This window comes from Pezoporus wallicus, unplaced genomic scaffold (assembly GCF_028554395.1).
Source record: "Pezoporus wallicus isolate ANWC-B61680 ecotype Strahan unplaced genomic scaffold, APGP_CSIRO_Pwel_v1 contig_6897, whole genome shotgun sequence".
NCBI lineage: Eukaryota > Metazoa > Chordata > Aves > Psittaciformes > Psittacidae > Pezoporus > Pezoporus wallicus.
Genome location: NW_026636510.1, coordinates 1,823,851 through 1,843,251, shown reverse-complemented (window position 1 = coordinate 1,843,251; position 19,401 = coordinate 1,823,851). Strand labels below are relative to the sequence as shown.

The 19,401-nt window shown below is 36.8% G+C and overlaps 1 protein-coding gene across 8 annotated transcripts in view; it reads right to left on the bottom strand.

Annotated features, from left to right (window-relative positions):
- PEX5L (peroxisomal biogenesis factor 5 like) overlaps positions 1 to 19,401 on the bottom strand; it is a 108,792-nt gene that overhangs the window by 18,223 nt on the left and 71,168 nt on the right. For 5 of the 8 annotated variants that reach the window (XM_057400462.1, XM_057400464.1, XM_057400463.1 and 2 more), the window contains 4 exons: positions 7,875 to 7,986; positions 5,822 to 6,031; positions 4,586 to 4,712; positions 3,336 to 3,432 (listed from right to left, as the gene is read on the bottom strand). In XM_057400462.1, the coding sequence (XP_057256445.1) occupies positions 3,336 to 3,432; positions 4,586 to 4,712; positions 5,822 to 6,031; positions 7,875 to 7,986 (546 nt within the window). The remainder of the gene's footprint in view (positions 1 to 3,335; positions 3,433 to 4,585; positions 4,713 to 5,821; positions 6,032 to 7,874; positions 7,987 to 19,401) is intronic. The other 3 variants (XM_057400466.1, XM_057400468.1, XM_057400470.1) reach the window with 1 other exon arrangement.

The window sequence follows — 19,401 nt, the reverse complement described above, 5'->3', positions numbered from 1 at the left end:
TATGCTTTTTCCTCCGTTAGATGCACAGCCAGAGGGGAAAGAAAGAAGTAGTTAATAAGACCCATATAAGCTGCATTTGGATGTAGACAACGCAGTCATATTCTGAGTGGTGATACGCAAAAGTGAAAGACCCCACTTAAAACAAACATGCTGCCTTTTGCTAGTGCAGGATAGAGGGGATGGGAATGGAGTGCTGGCACTGGAGAACTTCACATCTCCAGCTGGTGATGGAGTGGGACTCTGCACCTCCCTCCCTCAAGGGGAGCCCAAGGCAGGTAGGGGTCAGGGTGGAATGGGTATGTCTGAGGCATGGACACTCTGCATAGACTGGTTTGATATGCTCACCACTCTACCATGGAGGTGCTGTAGCTGATCACTGGCTGCTGTCTTCAGGGACAAAATCTTCCATTCCAATGCATTTGCACACACTTTCCTGCACTTGTTGTCTGCTTATGTGCTGTTGGACCTTAACTGTTGGTGAAAGGCTTAAATTATAGTCTTAACTTTTGAGCAAGTCTTCAAATAATGAGCTAAATCTGTCCCTTGTAGCTCTTAATTTCATTAAATTAACTGGCACATTCATAGAGAACTGGGGCCATCAGTCTTATCTGGGAGAAGTGGGGAATAAATTCTTCATTCTAAATATTGTTGCCCCAAACTACAGGTTTCTAAAATTTATGAGCTTTGTGTATTACTTTGTCTGAGAGTGCTGACATACTGGAATTAGGTATGGTTGTTTAGCATGTCAGGGGTTTTGTGTATGCATTCTGTGTGAGCAATAAAATATCTAAAATGCCAAGGAGGTATTTAGAAAGTTTAAATATGAGCAGACTTCATGCAATATACAATTGAACATTATCTCCCTCTGCAGTTTGTAATTATAAGAGAAAAAATAAGCCATCAAAAACACCCAAACACTGTAGGTATCTCAGTACTAATAAAAGCACAGCAAGGAACTTTCCAGAATGGCAGATAAAATAAAGAACGAAGATACTTTGGACCAATGCAGTCTATGAGTTAATAATAGGTAACATATGATGCAAGTAGAATGCTGAGAAGAGGACCGTACTCAGGGACAGCTACCATGCCACTGCCCGTTCCAGCCTTCAAACACATTTCTTCCTTATTAATTCAAAGCTTACATTTGTGATTTGGTGTTGGCATAAATGCTGGTAAACACAGGATTTTGTTAAGAAGATTGCATAATTTTAATGAAAATATGATCTAGTTACTTAGTATTTCACTCTGAGGAACTAAATCTAACATGTCAGAGATGAATGATGAAGGTGATTGTCTGAGAAACTGCTGATGGAAAACTGCAGCAAGTTTGACAAGCTGAAATCTTTAGGGTATGGCAGAATCTGTTGCATATGCAAAAGTTACCCATAAATGAGTGAGACAAGATCTATAGAGGACAAACTATGGAAAACATATGCTTTGATAAAAGCTCTAACGTGATTTCTTTTACAAGCAGATTAAGAATGCAGTCAAGACAGATGAGCATGTCTGCTGGGAAATGACAACTTTTGACAGTCCAGGTATAAGCAGGATGAAGCAGGCAGTGAATTATAATACTAAATTTGTAAGTAAACTACTTGGAACAAGAAAACAATCTCACTTCAGGTCACTTCTCTGCACTACTGATTACCAGTTTAACAACATTTCATGACTTGAATGGATCACAAGTTTGGGAAAAAATCAGTTTACAATAAAAGTAAACAAACCATGAAATATACCAGGACAACAGATAATAATTTTATACTCTGCTTCTTTTTCGAGTTGGCTGATTCACCTTCACATATTTTTATTTTGAAATACTAGTTATTTTGGAAAATAGTACGGAAGCTCAGCTGACTCAACTTACACTGAATTAAAAATGTGGATTTTTGCCTCTGCAGTCATTCTAGTGGAAGATAAACAGGAAATAGACCATATAAAGTAGCTATGTTAAATACTAAATTTGTAACTGCTTTTACAGAAAGACACAGCACTTAAATTCTGTGACTGTCTAGTTGATTTACACGCACCTTGATTAAGCACAAACTTCCTGGCATTTAGATCTATTAGGCTGAGGAACAGCCTCCTAAAAAGGGGTTAGAGGTACTTAAAGATACGATGATCAAAAGCATGTGAAAACACACTGTCTGTCTCAAGTGGATGATATTATGCAATAGACCTTTTCCATTACTAAAATGTATAAATCTATTGCACACACAGGAAAAATATTATGCATTACAACTAGTGTTAGGCTTTCCAAAGGGGAAAAACTTGTTTATAATGTAAAGATGGCAGGGAAGTAAAGGAGACTTTTTTCCTAATCAAAACACAGGAATGGATCCTAATAACTGGGTTGTATTTATATTTTCTCCAAAAAAAACCTTCCATGCATAATTTCAGGAAAGACATTTGGAACTTTGGTGTCTCATTTTTCTGATTTCAAGTGAGGCTTTTATTTTCCATTAATTTCCAGATTTTCCATCTGATAGCAATGTTTTGAAGTCCAGGACTAAAAATAGCTGTGGAAGAGGAGAAAAGTATTTTCAACTAAAAGTTAATCCACCAAATATCTCTCTCTTCCCCCTACTAGTGGCACTGGCTGAACTTGAAAACTTTTGGTTAAAAAAATAAGAAGCAGGCAAGAAGGATTGTATAGTGACCTGATCTATGCAATATATAATGCATGTTTGTACATACATATGCATACCTGCACATATAATGTATGTTTGAACATATATATGCATACATCCATATGTAAAACCCATACAACTCAGTAATAACTTCCACAAAGTCCTGTCTAAAATACAATATGACAGTGCAATTAGGCAAATCTAGAAACTTTCAACCCAGAGCCTTCTTCATTATTGTTCCCATTCCAGCAGGAAAATGTCCTTGGCCCACTCTGCTCTCCCTCCTGTGGAGATAAATTGGTAATGAAAGTTGGTCTAATGATTCTTTCCTGTATTCCTTAGCCATTTTCCAGTTCTGGAGACTCCTGGTTTACCAAAAGACCTTGAGAATAGACATATGACAAGGAGAGGGAGCCACTAGAAGTCTGAATTTGAGAACTAGAGAAATGGAGAAAAGATGATGCTGTAAATTGTAGTTTGAACTCTTTCTGTACAGGAGGGTCACAGTTCAGCTGCCAGTTTAATACTGGCAGGTTTATTTTCATAACATTAATTTGGAAGCTCTGTGAAGATTTGGTTGTATAATTTTTTTTAACTGATGATCCTGAAAATATCTCTTAGATATTCCTTCCAGAAAGTAAACAGATAACCACTGGTGCAATTCCTACTTGTCTTTTTATTGTTAATAAATCTACCATATCCTCTTACCTGTGTTGCAGATGCAAGTTCTAATTCTGATGTTGAATCGGATTCCAAGGCACTCTTGACATTAGTCAGCTCAGACTGTGATCTGTTTTCTGTGGACCTGGAAACAATGCATTTACATACTTACCACTGCATACTACAGCATGCTTCCTTATGTCTTTCAGGTTCATAAGCACATACTGATTAGGTTATTTCTTTTAACTGAATTGTTTTATCTGCAGTTATCAGAAGTGCCTGGACCCTTGTCAGTGTTCCCACTCTTAGACTTTTCAGTCATATGCAGACAGTAGTTAATACAACAGAACAGTCAGGCCTGATTCACCAGTAGAGTCCATGGTATGTATTGGCATGAAATTAGTATGATGGGATGAAGACTTTGTCTCTAATGCTATGCTTCTATTCTATAGCCAGACAGAATGCGGTTAGGCAATGACACAAGACTGTATCTGCAGTCAGTATCTAAGAATCAACCACCACATTACAAAACTTCACCTTGTCATACGTGCATTTTTGTGCCACAATATCCTAATAGTCTTTCTTCCTAGAAAATGAAACCCTGCTTACCAAAATTGAGTTCATTGAGCAAAACGTGTAATGTTTTAAGTTAATGAAACACCCTGATAAAGCGTAGGTTAAGATACAGGATAAGCATCATTTGTTCAGAAAACTGCTTCTAGTGTATGAAAATGCTAATTATGATGATGCATAATGTAGTGAATGAATGTTGCTTACATATCAGGAAGGCAGCAGAACTAATCTACATGAACTGTTCTCAAAGGCAAAGTCCAATTCTTCCCTCGTTTACATCCCCTGCGGTTTTAGTTGAACTGCATGGAAGAGGTAGTACTTGTCTTGGATATTTTATGTTGCTTCTTCCATTTGTACACAGAAATTCTGCCCTCTTGGTAGCAAAACCAAAATACAATGGATATCCAGTGACTGTCATATCACTGCCAAGCATCCTTTTTTACTTATTTTACTCATGTTTGTAGGTGGTTTTAAATCACTGCATGCCTCTGTAGAATTCTCACCACCATTTATTTACTAATTGCACCTGCTGCTTTTCACAACACTGAAAATTACTGGCAAAATGTAATTATATAGTGTACTTGCTTATGATACATTGCCCAAAATATCTTCTTGAACACGTTTAACGTAGTCATAACAGACTTAATGACTTGTCATGAAGCGAGCATTTCTGTGAATTAAGAAAGCTGGAACTATTTTTTTGTAAGGAAAGCAAAAATTTGTACCATAAAAGCTCTTTTGATGGAGCTCTAGATGATGATGATGTTCGCTCTGCAGAAGGGTGGGCTTTGCTACTCCTGTCTCCAGGAAAACTGACATCATCCCATTTCTCTAGCTGTGTCTGAATATCAACTGAAAAATAAGAAAATAAAACATATATATATTTTAAAGAAACTACTGCAGAAAATTTTATCTCTTCTGTTAAGAGGTTACGGAGAAATTGGTGCCACCAATTGTACTTTAGTTAAGGCCCAATAAACAGAAAAGTTGTGCAACTTTTTAGCTGATACTCTATGAAAATATTTTGGAATTGACAGCATTTTTTCTGTTAGTATTCATGGTCAGGATGTCAGTGAGAGTCTTTCATTTAAAATCAGTAATTTGTAAGTAATTTAGATCTGTTGATAAAATTATATGATTTGATAGTTTTGGATATTTTTAATTTCCTAGTTATAGTCAAATTGTGAAAATAAAACATTTTAGTGACTACCATTTAAAAACGACTTTGTAGGCAACTGATATTATTCAGTCATATGTCGGACTTGCTTTGCAAAAATCAGATGTTCACCTCCTGTTTGAGGATAAAGTTCTCAAAAAGAATTTCTGTGCTGATGAATGGAAATCCGCTACCTTGGTATAAATTACATTTACCTTGCAAATTTCTCAGCTGTGGTGCAAGTAATTTTGTTTGGATGGAACTAAATTAAATTCATCTTTTCCAAATCTTATCTATAGATCATGCTTGACAGGATATTAAGTTGTGTTTGGGATTATTATAATTTTTTTTTAGCCTGTATAAACATAGCTCTCTATCAAGAAGGGATTTTTTTTTAATCTTGTATGCATAGATAAAGTAGTATTTACAAATCTAATGTGTATTTCTGACATCTGCGGTTCTGAAAAGGACATTCATGGGCTGGATGATTTGTGTCCTTTACCTATTTCTTATCAATCCCCTATAGATTTTTCTTCCATTTTACCCTGACTAAATTATTTTTTGTAAGAAATTTGCACATTTAGTAACTTCATAGGTTAAAATGGCAAAGGCAAAACAGGTTTCAAGTTTAAGGTGTTTCAAGTAGTTTATAATGTGGAACAAAGGCTACCCTCTCTGGTGTAACAAAAATTCTGGTCCTGCTCATTATCCTGTGACAGTAGCAAGGAAAAATTCGTGCTAAGCAAGAGGAAAAATTTGTGCTAAGCAAGGCTATCTAGCACTGATAAAAGAGCTACACTCTTACCTAAATCTAGTGAAGACTTGTCTGAAACTCTGACAGTCTGGGCTTTCTGCTCAATATCCACGCTTATAAGGTCAGAATTGTCTGTCTTCTTTCTGTGGATTGAAGCTTTTAAGCCTTCACTTCTTGATGGATTCTCTGATTTCTTTGCTTTGTTTTGGCTTTGTAAGACAGGTTCACTAAGATCCAAGAGATCCAGACCTGCTGATAATACTTGGAGACAAAATGTTAGAATTCAATGTTGTTTTAATTAGAACAGCTCACTCAAAAAACTTGGTTTAATTGGAAAAATATATGAATGTGTTTGCACTTGACTACAGCAAATGTGTATTTCCTGGCTGATGATGTTTCCTGGATGATGACCAGTATATTCAAATTGATTATTAGGGATTTCAGGTGCTTAACAGGATGCAGTTTAAAAAAGCTTAATTTGCATAAAAGGCTTTTCCTCTGAAAACCTTAAAGAACTCTTAGATCTGATATTGTGAGAGTTCCCCTTACAACTGAGCTTTTAGATAAGATTTGGTTTAATCCTGTGATTTATCAAGTAGCTGCATAAGGCACTACTGTTGTGCTACATACCATTATGGGAAAACCTGAAGAGTAGACAGTTTCTAGGGTGGATTTCTTGGGTCCTAAAGGAGTAATGGTACTTTTAGTAGTGGTTTCTACTGTTGTTGCTCTTTGTCTTTTGAGGAATAAATACAGAATATAGTTATAAATTCTACTGCTATTTCTATTAAGCACTGTATCGCATGAAAGGCATGTTCAGTCTCAGTTCTTCATTTAAAGTTGCTTAAGGAGTAACATTTAAAATTATTTTGCACATAAAAGATAAAAATCCTCCCTCTTTATCTTTCTTTTATAGGGCAGGTGTCTTTGACAGATCAGTTTGGATTATCTCTTGCTGTGCTTTATCTGTGTTCTTGGAAAACCAGTGAATTTCATCAATCTTCATAGACATTTTTATTTTGCTATTAAATAATTGCAATTATTCCCTCCCCAGTCTGATATCTATTCAAGGCAGATATAGTATCTATAGATAGTTTTTACAAGCACCACTCTTAAACAACCTGAAATATTTTTATTGATCCTTGTAATATCTTTAGCTATATATAAAAGGAAAAGATATTACTTACTATTGTTATTTAATTCAGTGTTCTGGATTTTGCTACTAGGACTTGCATATTGCTTTAGACATTTATTAATTAAATGTGAAGATAATCACTCAGCTGTCAGTTACTCATTTAATAATTTGCATGTATATAGATTTTAATTAAATGGCTTCTAACCAGCCAAGTCACTTAATGAGACAGCAATAGAACATAGTAGTGCTGTGCTGATTTTATTGTAACTTAGTTGATCCGCTCAACCACTTTGATTTCCTTTGCACAAAGGAAAGTCCTATACTGAATAGGACGAGGCCAATTCCAAAGGACAATATATTTCAAATATAATTCAGTATAATTCAAAAAGCTTTCAGAAATCACTATTACTTTTTATTATGTGCTCACATCTTATTATCGCTATATCTCACTATCTTCTTATCTCATTGCAACACAAGGGAGATAAGAAATGTCTTAGATCCTTTCATTAATAAAGTGACCAAACTCAGCCTGGATAAACTGTTTTGGTATCTCTTCCCTTCTCTCTGACATCCCATCCAAGTTTTTATTACAGAAGGTCTTTCTAGAAGAAGTAATGAGTTTGGATAAAGCCAGATAAATGTGGCTTCCTGTAGGTTAAAATTTTGCAAAACCAGATTGAGAATTGCTCAAACTGGTATGTACTTCCTCTTGAACTTAAACAAGTTCGCTTTACTTCAACACCAGAGATCTGCTAGAACATATGTGATTTGGATCACATCAGATTTGCCCTCAAATGGCATGAACAAAGCTTTTTCTACTAATAGATGAAGCAATTATAATTTAATACCAGCTTGTAATTTTGTGCAAATAATAACAAATCAAGAAATCTCTTGACAAAAATGTACCATAATTAAGATAAATTTAAAATTATTTCTCTCCAGTGAGTGATAGTAAAGAATTTTGATTACCTGCAGTATTTGATGTTACAGGTCTTGCAACAGCTTCTGGTTTAGTTTCACAGAGAAAGTCATCAATGGAGGGGCTCAGAAGTGGTCTGCTTTCTTGTTGCTCATTCACCAGCTACCAACAAAAAATCCCAGGGTAACAGTGTGGTGTTGGCATGCAGAATTTAAAGAAATAGAACATATTCTCACAATACCATGTGCTTTATTTTTGATTGTGAGAGGGTAAGATACTGCAATTAGAAGGTATACATATAGCCCTGGGCTTAAAATAACAAACTGCAGTCACTCTTTTGGGGGAAAATTATGTTCCAGTTTTCCAAATTGCACAAAAATAAAGCAGCAAGGTGATTTTCCCATAGTAATTATTGCATACTATTGCTTATAGGGCTAAATTATACAAGGCCTGGCGTAACACCCTTCAGATCAATAGGTGAAATTAGCCTCCTCCACCACGAGACTAAGCAGCGCTTTTTTAGTATTTGGAAGTGGTTTTGTTTGTTTTTTTTTTTTACAGGTAACATAATACCATTTCATGAAAAAATATGCATTAGCCCATTAAACAATAACCTGCTGAGACACAAAACACTTCTCTGCAATACAAAGACATATGAATGACTGTGGACAGAGCTTGGTGAATGTATGAACTTCCTTCATGAGGTTTGACTGTATGAATGTCATCAAAATCTGGGAAATAAACTCTAACCAGAATGGTTGGTTAGATGAAGACTCATAATACAGTTTTTATTTGTGCAATTGCATTAGTTTTCTGGTACCTAAAAGAAATCTCTCTATTACAGGCTATTTCATGTATTGGGGATTAAAAAGACAAACCAGAAAAGCAGTCTCAGATATAGAAGTCTCTTGTCTGCAATCTAGCTCTGATTGGAGGATCAAGACCTAAGCTAAGCTGTGTGCGTTTCTGATGGTGTGGCCTGTGTTTGCCTTTAATAATGTGAAGTCATATTTTCCTTCTGTCTGTTGCTTTCATCTGGAGCTGTGTCAGCTTTAGTTTTATCCTCCCTGCTCTACTTCTCTTCATTCTGTTCTTATTCTTTTCCCACTGCTGAATTTTCAAAATGTTCTCTCAGATGTATTTGACCTTTTAAATTTAGGATGCTGAGACAGAGTAAAACTTAAAAAAAAGGTACTTATTTATCCTCATTTTATATATGTTAATTACTGGCACTTAGCTACTCCAGTAGTAGAATTGCCTCTAAAGTTACTACAGCCAAACAGTTTAGACACTTAGAGCTATTGAAATAAAAAGTCCATTATTTTGATGGATCAAATGTTTAGCCTGGTACCTAGTGCTGACTGATTGTATAATATGTGCACTAACTAATTTGCCCAGGACCTTACATTTTTGCACTGACATACAAATTTACATGAATAGCATGAAGACAAATGCGTGATTGCCTGCCCAACTGTGTGTAGCAGAACATGCAAATGTGGGCACTTAATTTAGAAATCTAGCAATGATACTGTCCTGAATTCTAATTCTTCCTATGCTAAACTCAGACTTCAGGTGCATCTTACAGGTGACTTAATGATGTGGTTTTTCAACTCTCTGAACTGATTGTCCAGGTTGCTCATTCAACACTCAGAAGTTACTTGCTTAATTGAGTAAATCTCAATACTTGATGGAAGTTGCATTTATGCCAGCTGCACAACTTATGATTTCCATTAAAAGTGGCTCTACAGTACCCACATTACCTCCAGGTCTGAGCTTTACCTAATACTTAAGAGGACCTTATTTTCTCTTTATGATTTGGTGACAGTCCTTTCTCATTTCTAGTGGTGAAAAAATGAAGGTGGATGCCTAGTTAATTCTTATCCAAGTTAATTTTAATGTTTCAAAAGTTTCTTTACAATCAAATGCAGCTATCAGCACAAAAGTATTTGAATACAATTTTTTGTTTTGCATTTACTCATCCCATTCTAGGAGCTAGCATTAATAATAGCTAAAAGTGGTGCTTTCACAACTAGTTGCATGTTCAGGTGAACATAGCATCCAGTAGAAAGATTGTCAAAGCCTCTGGATCAGCTGGATCTTCAACAATCTATTCTGTGATACAATACAGTGTAAAGTCCTGTTTAGAAGGGGGACAGAGGGACATGAGAGAAGAAAGAAGAGGTTCTATAGCAATCATTCTAAATGTAAAAACTTCATAGGAAATACTCTGTTTCTGTAAGAAACTCTAAATAGAGTAGGTTACATTGTCACATAAGATTTGAAAGCTTATCAAGTTTCCCATTACTCTCTGTAGAAATTTTCCTTAATAGGAAAGAATTGGGAAAGGAGGGAATAGAAAAGTATTATAATAACCATGACAGCCAAGATCATTCACTGGAGACAGTGAAGAATGGAAAATCTGAAGACCAACTGGAAAGGAGGTAATGCTAAGAATCAGAGTTGCAGAGGAGACTACAATCAATAAAGATCTGAATTTCTCCAGGGTTCAGCTGAAAAATGGAGTAGCAGATGTCAAGCAAATATTTTTTCTTTTCAAAGCTGGTTATCATATCCCTAGAAATTTCTTTATTACGTTGTTTATAGATAGAAAAAGTGCTCAGTAAAAGGCCTTCATTAGTTTGATACCTGCAGTGTATTCTTTAAAGTCCCTTGACAAAATTCTATCAGCAAACAGAAAGAAGATTGGTGGTAATACACATTTCAACCATTTTACCAGAAAACACCAATAAATTATTTTTACTTAATGGTGTATTCTTTCTGCTGCATTTGCTTTGTGAACATTTACACCAAATCCATCAGACATGGGCCACTCACATGACCAGAGAAATAACACATTTTACATTTTACTCTTCATGTGTCTATAACGGCAGAGTAGTTAGATGACATTGGAGGAGGAAAGTTGTTTCACCTATAGGCAAAGGTTGGCACAAAACCAGAGATCTAAACTGGCCATGTGGTTGCTTCAGAAGTGGACTATGGCCCACTGGATCCCTGCTAGTCCTGTGTCCTATGCTCCTACAACTAAGGACCGGAAGCTGCAGGAGTGGCAAGGGAAAAAATAATCTGCTTTCAAATACATGATCAAGTCTACTAATGCTCAGTAAATAAAAACTACATATATATAGCAATAGAATGTATTAGAAAAAATATGATTTTGGCCTGAAGCATGCATTTAATGATGAATCAAACCTTAGCAGGTTAAAGAATGCCATGAGCTGATAATTTTCCTGTAGGTAAGCGGGCAGTGGGGAGAGTTTCTGACATTACTGTGTATGAAGTACTACTTGGTAAGCCCTCTGCCTCACACTTGGAATTTCATTTTGCTGCCTCATATATTGTACCAAATTTATCCCTAGTTTAACTCTGCTCAAGTTATTAGAGTTACATCAGGCATGAATTTGGAGTAGTACTATAAAACATTCATGAGATGAAAACTATTATCTATATTAAAGTAATAATTTATGGTTCTCAAGCACCTTTCAGGGTGAAAATCACAGAATGCTTTAAAACATTCATGAATCAAGCCTGGCACCACTGCAGAGCTGAGAAGTATTATCTTTATACTGCAGACAAGAAAAGCAAAGTGAAATTAAGAAAGCCACCTAACACCGACCAGCAGTGGAGGAAGCAGCAGGAGCCAGTATTTATGTGTGCAATATTTGTACACATGCCAAATGGTATAGGCTCCGCCTGTGAAACTTGATTTCTGAGTACTAATTTAGCCAGTGAGTGCCATAAACTCTCATAATGCCTCTAAGAACTTAATTTTTCATTACAAAATTCATTTTAGTTAAAGAAAAAGCCCCCACACTCTATAGCGACGTTCCCTACTACTAATACATCTGAATAGACTCAACTGTATAAAACACTCATTCAAACAAATTTTTTGTGACTGACTCCTGCTGTTGGACAGCAGCAGGACAGGAAAAGGTACTTTTTCTCACCCCAGTACTGGTACTGGAACTTTCTGTTCTGAAAAGCATGGGGTGGTTTTGGTGCTTTGGGAGAATCAGAAGTGTCATCTGGTGGCTGTTATCTGCCACACATCTTTAATACACGCAAAGCAGGAATTACTTAGCAGAGATCTGAGACAAGGCACAGAGGCTAGGTCACGCAGTGGTGGGCTGCCACGCTGGAGACGTGTCTGCCAAATATCCCTCAGCACAGCCTGGGCAGTCCTAGGAATCATCTGCTCTTTATTTTCTGTGCCCTGTCATGTGCTGCATCCCCAGCTGTCTGCATTTATTCAGCTGATATAGTTTATTGCCTGCAACTGCCTTTGTTGTGGAGTTCTCCTTTCCTTAGTGCTCTGGTTTGCCTAGTCGTCTCCATGCTGCCCCCAGAGCTGCTGTGAGATGAGGAGAAAGCAGCAGCTCATGGCAATTTTTCTATGGGTGATCCTCAGGCTTGAAGGGTAGGTGGAAGCCCAATGAATGGTGCTGGTTTGGGGTCAAACCATGTTTAAGCCCTAGGTGGGCTTAGACATGGGTGTGCTGGGGCAGGGGGGAAGTATTGCTGTGGAAGACATGCAGTGCTGGGTCCCTGAGAGGAACCAGAGGGATTTCTTCTTTCTAGGCAACATCTAGCCTGGTCTTAGACTTTCTTATCACCCACTCAGGGCCTCTTCCTCTATCCTGCAGTCACCCATAAAGCCTCCCAGGTCTTATTTTCTCTTCCTTGTCCTCCTGCCTCTGCTCAGGCCTAGCACCTCCCTAGGGAGTTCACATGGGACACAGTGGGCACCCAGCTACTGCTATGGTGACAGCTCTGCTCTCCTGTAAGAACTTGTTTCCTGCTCATTTTCAGGGTCTTTTGCTTATGGTTTTAATACAGGTGCTTCTTGCAGTGCAGATGGCAGTGCTGGCCTGTTTTTCTATGCTAGAGACAGTGTGAGGCTATGCATGTATACAGCAAGTATTGTGGCTTTGGTTTTGCTTTGCTCTTAGTCTATTCTTTGTGTTGTAGTAAGAGAGCTATGAAATACCTCAGGAGTAGCCTGATTTAAAATAAATTAAAAGAAAAAAGGGGTGGGTGGGCAGTTGACAGGGCTCTGTTGCGAAAAGTTCCCACAAAGCACCTTAGTTTGGCCTTAAGGCAGAGGGAGCTGGGGCACAGCTGGCGCTTAGGGGAGCCGCTGAGGGGACCAGCTTCTTACCTCATGTCACACCTGCAGTTGATAACATTCATCTGTGCAGCCTGCCTTGCTCGTGGCTACAAGTGCCTCCTCTGCTTTCTCTTCCTGGGGTGCTGGATTGCACTGAGGCTGTTGGTAAAGGTATGGTCCTGACACCCTATTTTATATGTTCTTACTGCATTCCTGGTCTTGATCTGTTTGTAGTGTATAATACATGCTGTTTGTGGTTTGTTTTTTTTTCCTTTATATCAGTGAGGCATAACATAATGCTAGCCTTTAAGATAATTTTTTTGGTATCTAAACTGGAGGGTTCCAGTCAGGCACAGGCAGCTAATTAGCACCTGTTTTGAGCACACAGTGAACTAGTTCTCTTAAGTGCCTAAATTCCCTCCATGTTCAATAGGAAAACTGCCTAGAAAAGCAAGTCCAGAGGGAGATCCTGCCTAATTTAGGCTGTCCCTCAGGAGGATCTCAAAGGCACCTAGCTTTCCCAAAAATAAATGGAATTTATTTTAGAAGGACTGGTTCAAGAGGCTTCTAAAATGTCAATGTGATTAGTTACCCAAGTTGGTTGGATTGGAGTCTAACCATTTTGTCACCTGAGGCTGACTGAACTATTCAAGGCACCTTTTGAAGTACTGCCCGCTCAGTGCACTGGTGAGAGTGCGGTTGGGCTGCTGACTGAAATGATCTGACCTAGAAAGCTCAGCATGTGGTAACGAACAGGTGAGAGAGCAGGAACTTTTTAACTGGAATTTTCCATTGGGGAAATTTTATTTTTGAACCTTACTCTGGAAAACTTGTCTGCTGTTTGGGTGAGACTGGATAAATACGGGAATGAGTTAGATTGAGTAGCTTGTAAGTGTTACGCTGCTCTTTTAACTTAACCAGAGGCATCTACTAAGGCATCAACTAACTTCAGTCACTAACTATCTGTCTAATAAATATCAGTGTTTTTTTGATAGATGGGATCTCTGCACGCATCTGGTACATGGCGATCTTTGGTGGCACTCACTACAATAAGAGAAAACAAGTGAATTAATTTCCACTAACTGGCTATTTTGAAAAACTGATAAACGTGAACCACAACTAGAAATTGAGGTTATTGTTCTTTAGAGCTTAACTGGAAGTACTGCCCTGACAGTTATGTTTGCACATCATTATTGTGGCAGGGTAAGAACCGCAAGACCTTTTTTGCTCACTGAGGAATGTTTGGAAAGGAAACTCCTGACAGAATCACTGTCTCATGCTAAAAGTCCAAATTGCGTGAGTCACCCACTTTTCTAGCACGTTTATAAACATTTTAGAATCAAAATTACAACCTCTTGCACTTTATTTACCATTGTATAGTAAGCGCGATCACTACTTGACTTTTTCTATCATGCTTGTGGCAGGGTGACAGTAACTTTTTCTCTGTCACTCTAGTGTGAATTTATGTCCCAGCAAAACTGATATGCCAGCAAAATATTTGGTTTACAAGAACAGAGAATCAATTCACATGGCACACAGAATAACTAACTTCCACCTAATGTGAATTGCAGGAAGCTCTAAGGCTGAGGCAAACTCATTTCACCCTCCTGCAAAGAGCGCTTTGGTGTTGCTGCCTCTCTGAAGATTAGTGTCACGCAGCAGGCAGTAACTGGCACCCTGTTGCTATGTAGTAGGAAGTGTGTGGAGTGGCCTGTGAATCAGAAGTGACAGTATCTTACCTGAAATCACACAAGCCAAGTGACCTCCGTAGGGCTTAATGCAAACAAGTGACAGAGGGCTTGCGTGAAAGTCGGAGAAGCTGTAGGAAGATTACTATACATATAGTATTGGATATTTAAACTGATGTGCTAGCTGTGTTGTTTAAAACCTGTGCTTGATGTCTGAATTGATAATTGATAACATGCTTGTGTTGCACCTTCATAAATAGCAGTTGCATTGCTTGGTGAAAATTTTTACTGTGATTGCAGTCACAGTAGCATTCTATCTGTGTTTATAAGTGTTGATCTATGTGAGTTATGTTGTATTGTTGCAATGTAAAATGAAATATCTTGCAGTTCACCATTTCTTTCCCTCTGTTCCCCTTGGCCTGGCTAAAGGAAAGTAAACATGGGAGTTGTACATGGCTCTTGCATTTTGGCCTTGCTCCAGCAAATCACTTAAGAGTGTTCTGCAAAACTCAAGGTTAAGCATGAGCCTAACTGTTTTGCTGGCTCAGAGCCATGGGGGAAGGGGAGGACAGCTACTCCTGTCATATTTCAACTATCATTGATAATCTGGTCTTTGCTATGCTCATAAAAATGTGGTTAAGTCTTTTGCATTAATATCTGCATGCTCTATGCACTTTTAAAGTAAAGGAAGCTGTTTATTAAAATGGAGTGCCTTCACTTTCCTGGGTGTTAGATGATTTTATTCTTTTTCCCTCACTTGGCTACGAATTGTCTTTGCGGTGCTAACTTGTGATTTGTGGTTTAGCCTCTCTCCTTCCTTGTATCACTATCTGAACTGAAGAACTATTCTAGAATGGTGATAAAATACAAAATTAAGAATTAATTAATCACAAATGCTTAGAAATCCTTGAACACAGTCACCAAGAAGTTATAGTGTTTCTTTAAAAATTATTTCTCTAATGTTAGTTTATGGAAGTACCTAGTCTGTACTCCTAAAATGCTAATTAAACTGAGGGATTAACAGATTTAACATGTAAGCTAAATAAATGCAGGTTGGAATAGTGGAACAGGAAGGCTACAGAATCAGAAGTTATCTGTTGAGAAAGCCCTGAAGAAACCTGTACTGTGGAAGGAGGCACAAGTATCATGATAGTATCTACAGGAAACAAATGATAACTTGTGATGCTAGATTCTGGTTTCTGTATCATTCACTGAAATTACTTTGAGTGGCAACTCCAGATGAAGAGGAAGTCTGAGAACCACGGTTCTCAAATGATTTCAGAGAAGGTGCAGAGGACAGAAACTAGAAGGGTGCTGTTTCACTCACAATGCAGGTATTGCATTTGTTGTCTTGCAGCATCTCTGGGGGCAACTATGATAATTGCTTACAAAATACTGGAGAATTACTTAATGTTCATTAGCTGAAAGTAGACTGACAGCATACAGAACTGAGCTGCAGGTGCAATTTCTTTTTGAACCACCAGTGATCCATAGATAAGTTCAAGAGTTTCAGCGGGAATGGATTGTGTGCAGCCTTATGCACTATTCAGAGTTGGGTACATAATCAAATGAAATATGCACAACTGCTGCTTTTCTTAAGGCCAGACCCTCATATTTGCAGCATAAAGATTATGAAGATGAGGGAAATAACCATGTCAAAAATAACATGGCTTCTCACAACATTTAATATTTTGTAAAGCTTATGCCACTACCACCAATATTTAGCTGTGTTAAAAATACCCTTTGTACATTTTCCATGCAATCTGTCCTTCCTGCACCCTTGCTGTGTCTTTGTATATAGGCTGCAATTCTTTTGAAATAGCATGAATTTTTCTTGTGCTTTCTGTGGAATTTTCTTTTAAAACGAAGTTCTGTAGCACAGCTAGAATAAGGCTCTGGTTTTGGATGTGTTGCTGTGGGCAGTCATAGGAACCAAGTCATAATTTCTTGTAGGTTATACAGTCTTTCTGTTGGAGCCTGTCATGGTATGTGTGGGTGCTTTGAAATATTTTCTGCAGATTGAAGAGCTTGATACTCAAAAGCTGCTTGTGAATTTTTTTGGACTTGCAATTCAGTAGAACTGTTTCAGGGTACAAGCAATGAGTTCATTGAATATAAACCAACTGTAGTATAGGCTTGCAGCTCTTTAACGGGATAGTATATTTTTATTTGGAGTATTTGTGAATGAGGAACCAACAGACTTCTGAAAATTGCTTCCTACTAATAAACTAAAACTGGGGTTAAACTGGTATATTATTTACAAAAAATGTTTGTCCAAATCTTTGTCTTTACAGAATGGTAAATTACTTTAGAATATGTGAAACATTTTTTTATTTTATGAAAAAATTACACCATCAATTCCCACAGTAATTTCAAATTGAATCTGCTATTTCATGGAAAAATGTATTTATGCTGCAGAATTCTGTGTAACTTTAGGCAAGCCAATTTGTAACTATTGAGCATATCGTCAAGGCAACTTTATTGTACTCATGAGGCTATTTCTGCTGAAACTATGCATACTGCCGCCCTACAAGCAATAATGGTGTTGAGCAAAACTTAACTTGGAGGTAAGGAACTAATTAGTTGTACTGCTAAGCATGCATTTATGCATTTTGTATTTTTTTTTTTACTCTTCTTGAATTTATCATGTTTTAATAACAGATGAAAAACAGTTAGAAGGACTTAAGAAGCGTCCTCTGCTAAACTATTTAAAACTTTTATAATAAATGAAATGGATTTGAGATGCATGGAAAATACTAATGAATTTATCATGAATCCTTTAAAAAAGAATCCTTTAAAAAGAATATAAAAATATGGTATCAGATATCAGGTCTAGTCCTCCTAAGATGAGTAAGGAAATTGCCACTCAGAGGTCAGACTGCAATGTACAGTGATCTACTGTAGTCCGAATTCAATTATTGTCACTATCTAAAACTGACACAACTTTTGCCTTTTTTTATGTTAATACTTATCTCTTAGTTAAAGTGGAGTTAATTTTGGTTTAGATTAGTATAAAAGAAGCTAATTTTATTCGCTTTAACTTTCCACCATTCTGATACAATGTTTAGTAAACATTTATGGAGTAAGTCAATACAAGTCTTAATGTGAGGAAGCTTAGAGTGAGCATGACAGATTCAAACGGAACTGTTAACTTTTATATGAAAAATCAGTATGACTGATTGTATAATCAAGTTCATGTAGTGAGTCCTTGATACACACACCAGAAAATCTACAAACACCACTGGGAAATGAATATTATCTATCTTTACTCTGTTTACTTTATAAAATTGAATGGAAGAATTTGGAAAATCTCCTATCAGAGTTTTGTGTTTTGTTTTGTTTTTTTTTTTTTTTTAAAGAAGCTACCAACCAAACCCCAGAACAAAATAAAATCTACAACCGACCAAGAAACTATCCATAACCACCAACCAAAAAAAAACCCAACAAAACCAAAACTAACAACAAGAGAAAGCCTTGGAAAACCAAAAAAGTGGAATTTAGGCAGTGGAAATGCTAGAGTATTTTACTCAAAAGCCCTTGAGCAAATATAAATATGCTTGGATCAACTAATGGCATGCAAATGAAGATCACTTAAAAAAAAAATAAACTGTTCCTATTCTGAATACTAAATGGAATCTTATAGAGAGACTATAAAAAAAACCTTACTCATCTGGTGGAGTTAATTGGGATGTGGTTTAAGCTGATATGGTATAACCTGCATTTGTCATGGGATAGGATGAATTTCAGCCAGTTTCTTAAAATGTAATTTCAACTTTTAAAAAAACGTCTTCTTTCCAGTTCAAATTCTGAACCTAAATGTCCTGTAATTTTTTAAAATATAAGTGGTCAATATCAAAATTGTACTCCAAGTAATATCAGATTTAGTAATTGATTTAAATATAGTTGATTTAAATGTTCACATAAATTCTTAGTAGGCAGCTCCATAGTTTTTCAGTTACAAACAGGAGTCTGGATAGCTTTCTATATATACACTTTGAATTTCTTTTCCCTATTGGTAATTTTTTCATGGACTTAAACTCTGATATTATATAGACTAGAAATGGATTTGCCACCGGATCATCTTGGACATTTATCACCTCCTACAGGTCTTTCTTTCTTTCTATTATCGTTATAGGGATCCTACCATTGCTAGTTTTCCAATTTACCTACTCCAGTGATGATTTAAATTATGTGTGATGAATCTGTGACAAATAACTCTTGTGAAACTGAGATTTGTTTGTTTAAAGTCGGGCTGCAAGGCATGTAAACATGTGCTATTTTTACTGCTCAGTGAAGTAGTTAATTATATTTCAAAGTATAAATGTGGATTGAAGTACTTTATTGATTCAGAACCTTTGAGGTTGTCTGACCTGTAGTGTATTGGGTATTTCATAGCTGACTGTACAATTAAACATTGACTCCAGGGGATATTTAGGTTTAAATTTCCCATTAGAAAGTAATCCTGAAGTGAGGGGTTCTTTTCTCTTGACAAATGCAAAGGATGTGTGAAGAGGTTAAACAAAAATTTTATTCTGGAATTTAAAACAAACTTTTATGCACTGTTTTTGTCATTCATTTATCTGCTTCAGTTAGACTTAAACCGGTTCATTGCTGAACTTCCAGTTGATCTTTGAACCTTTAGCAACCTTTCTTTCCTTTTTTCTAGGTTCTATTCATACAAAAAAAAATACCCTTTTTCCTTTGTTCCAGACTCTTCTAAATTATCTTCAGAAAGATAGAGACAGCAACAAGACACAGAGTTAT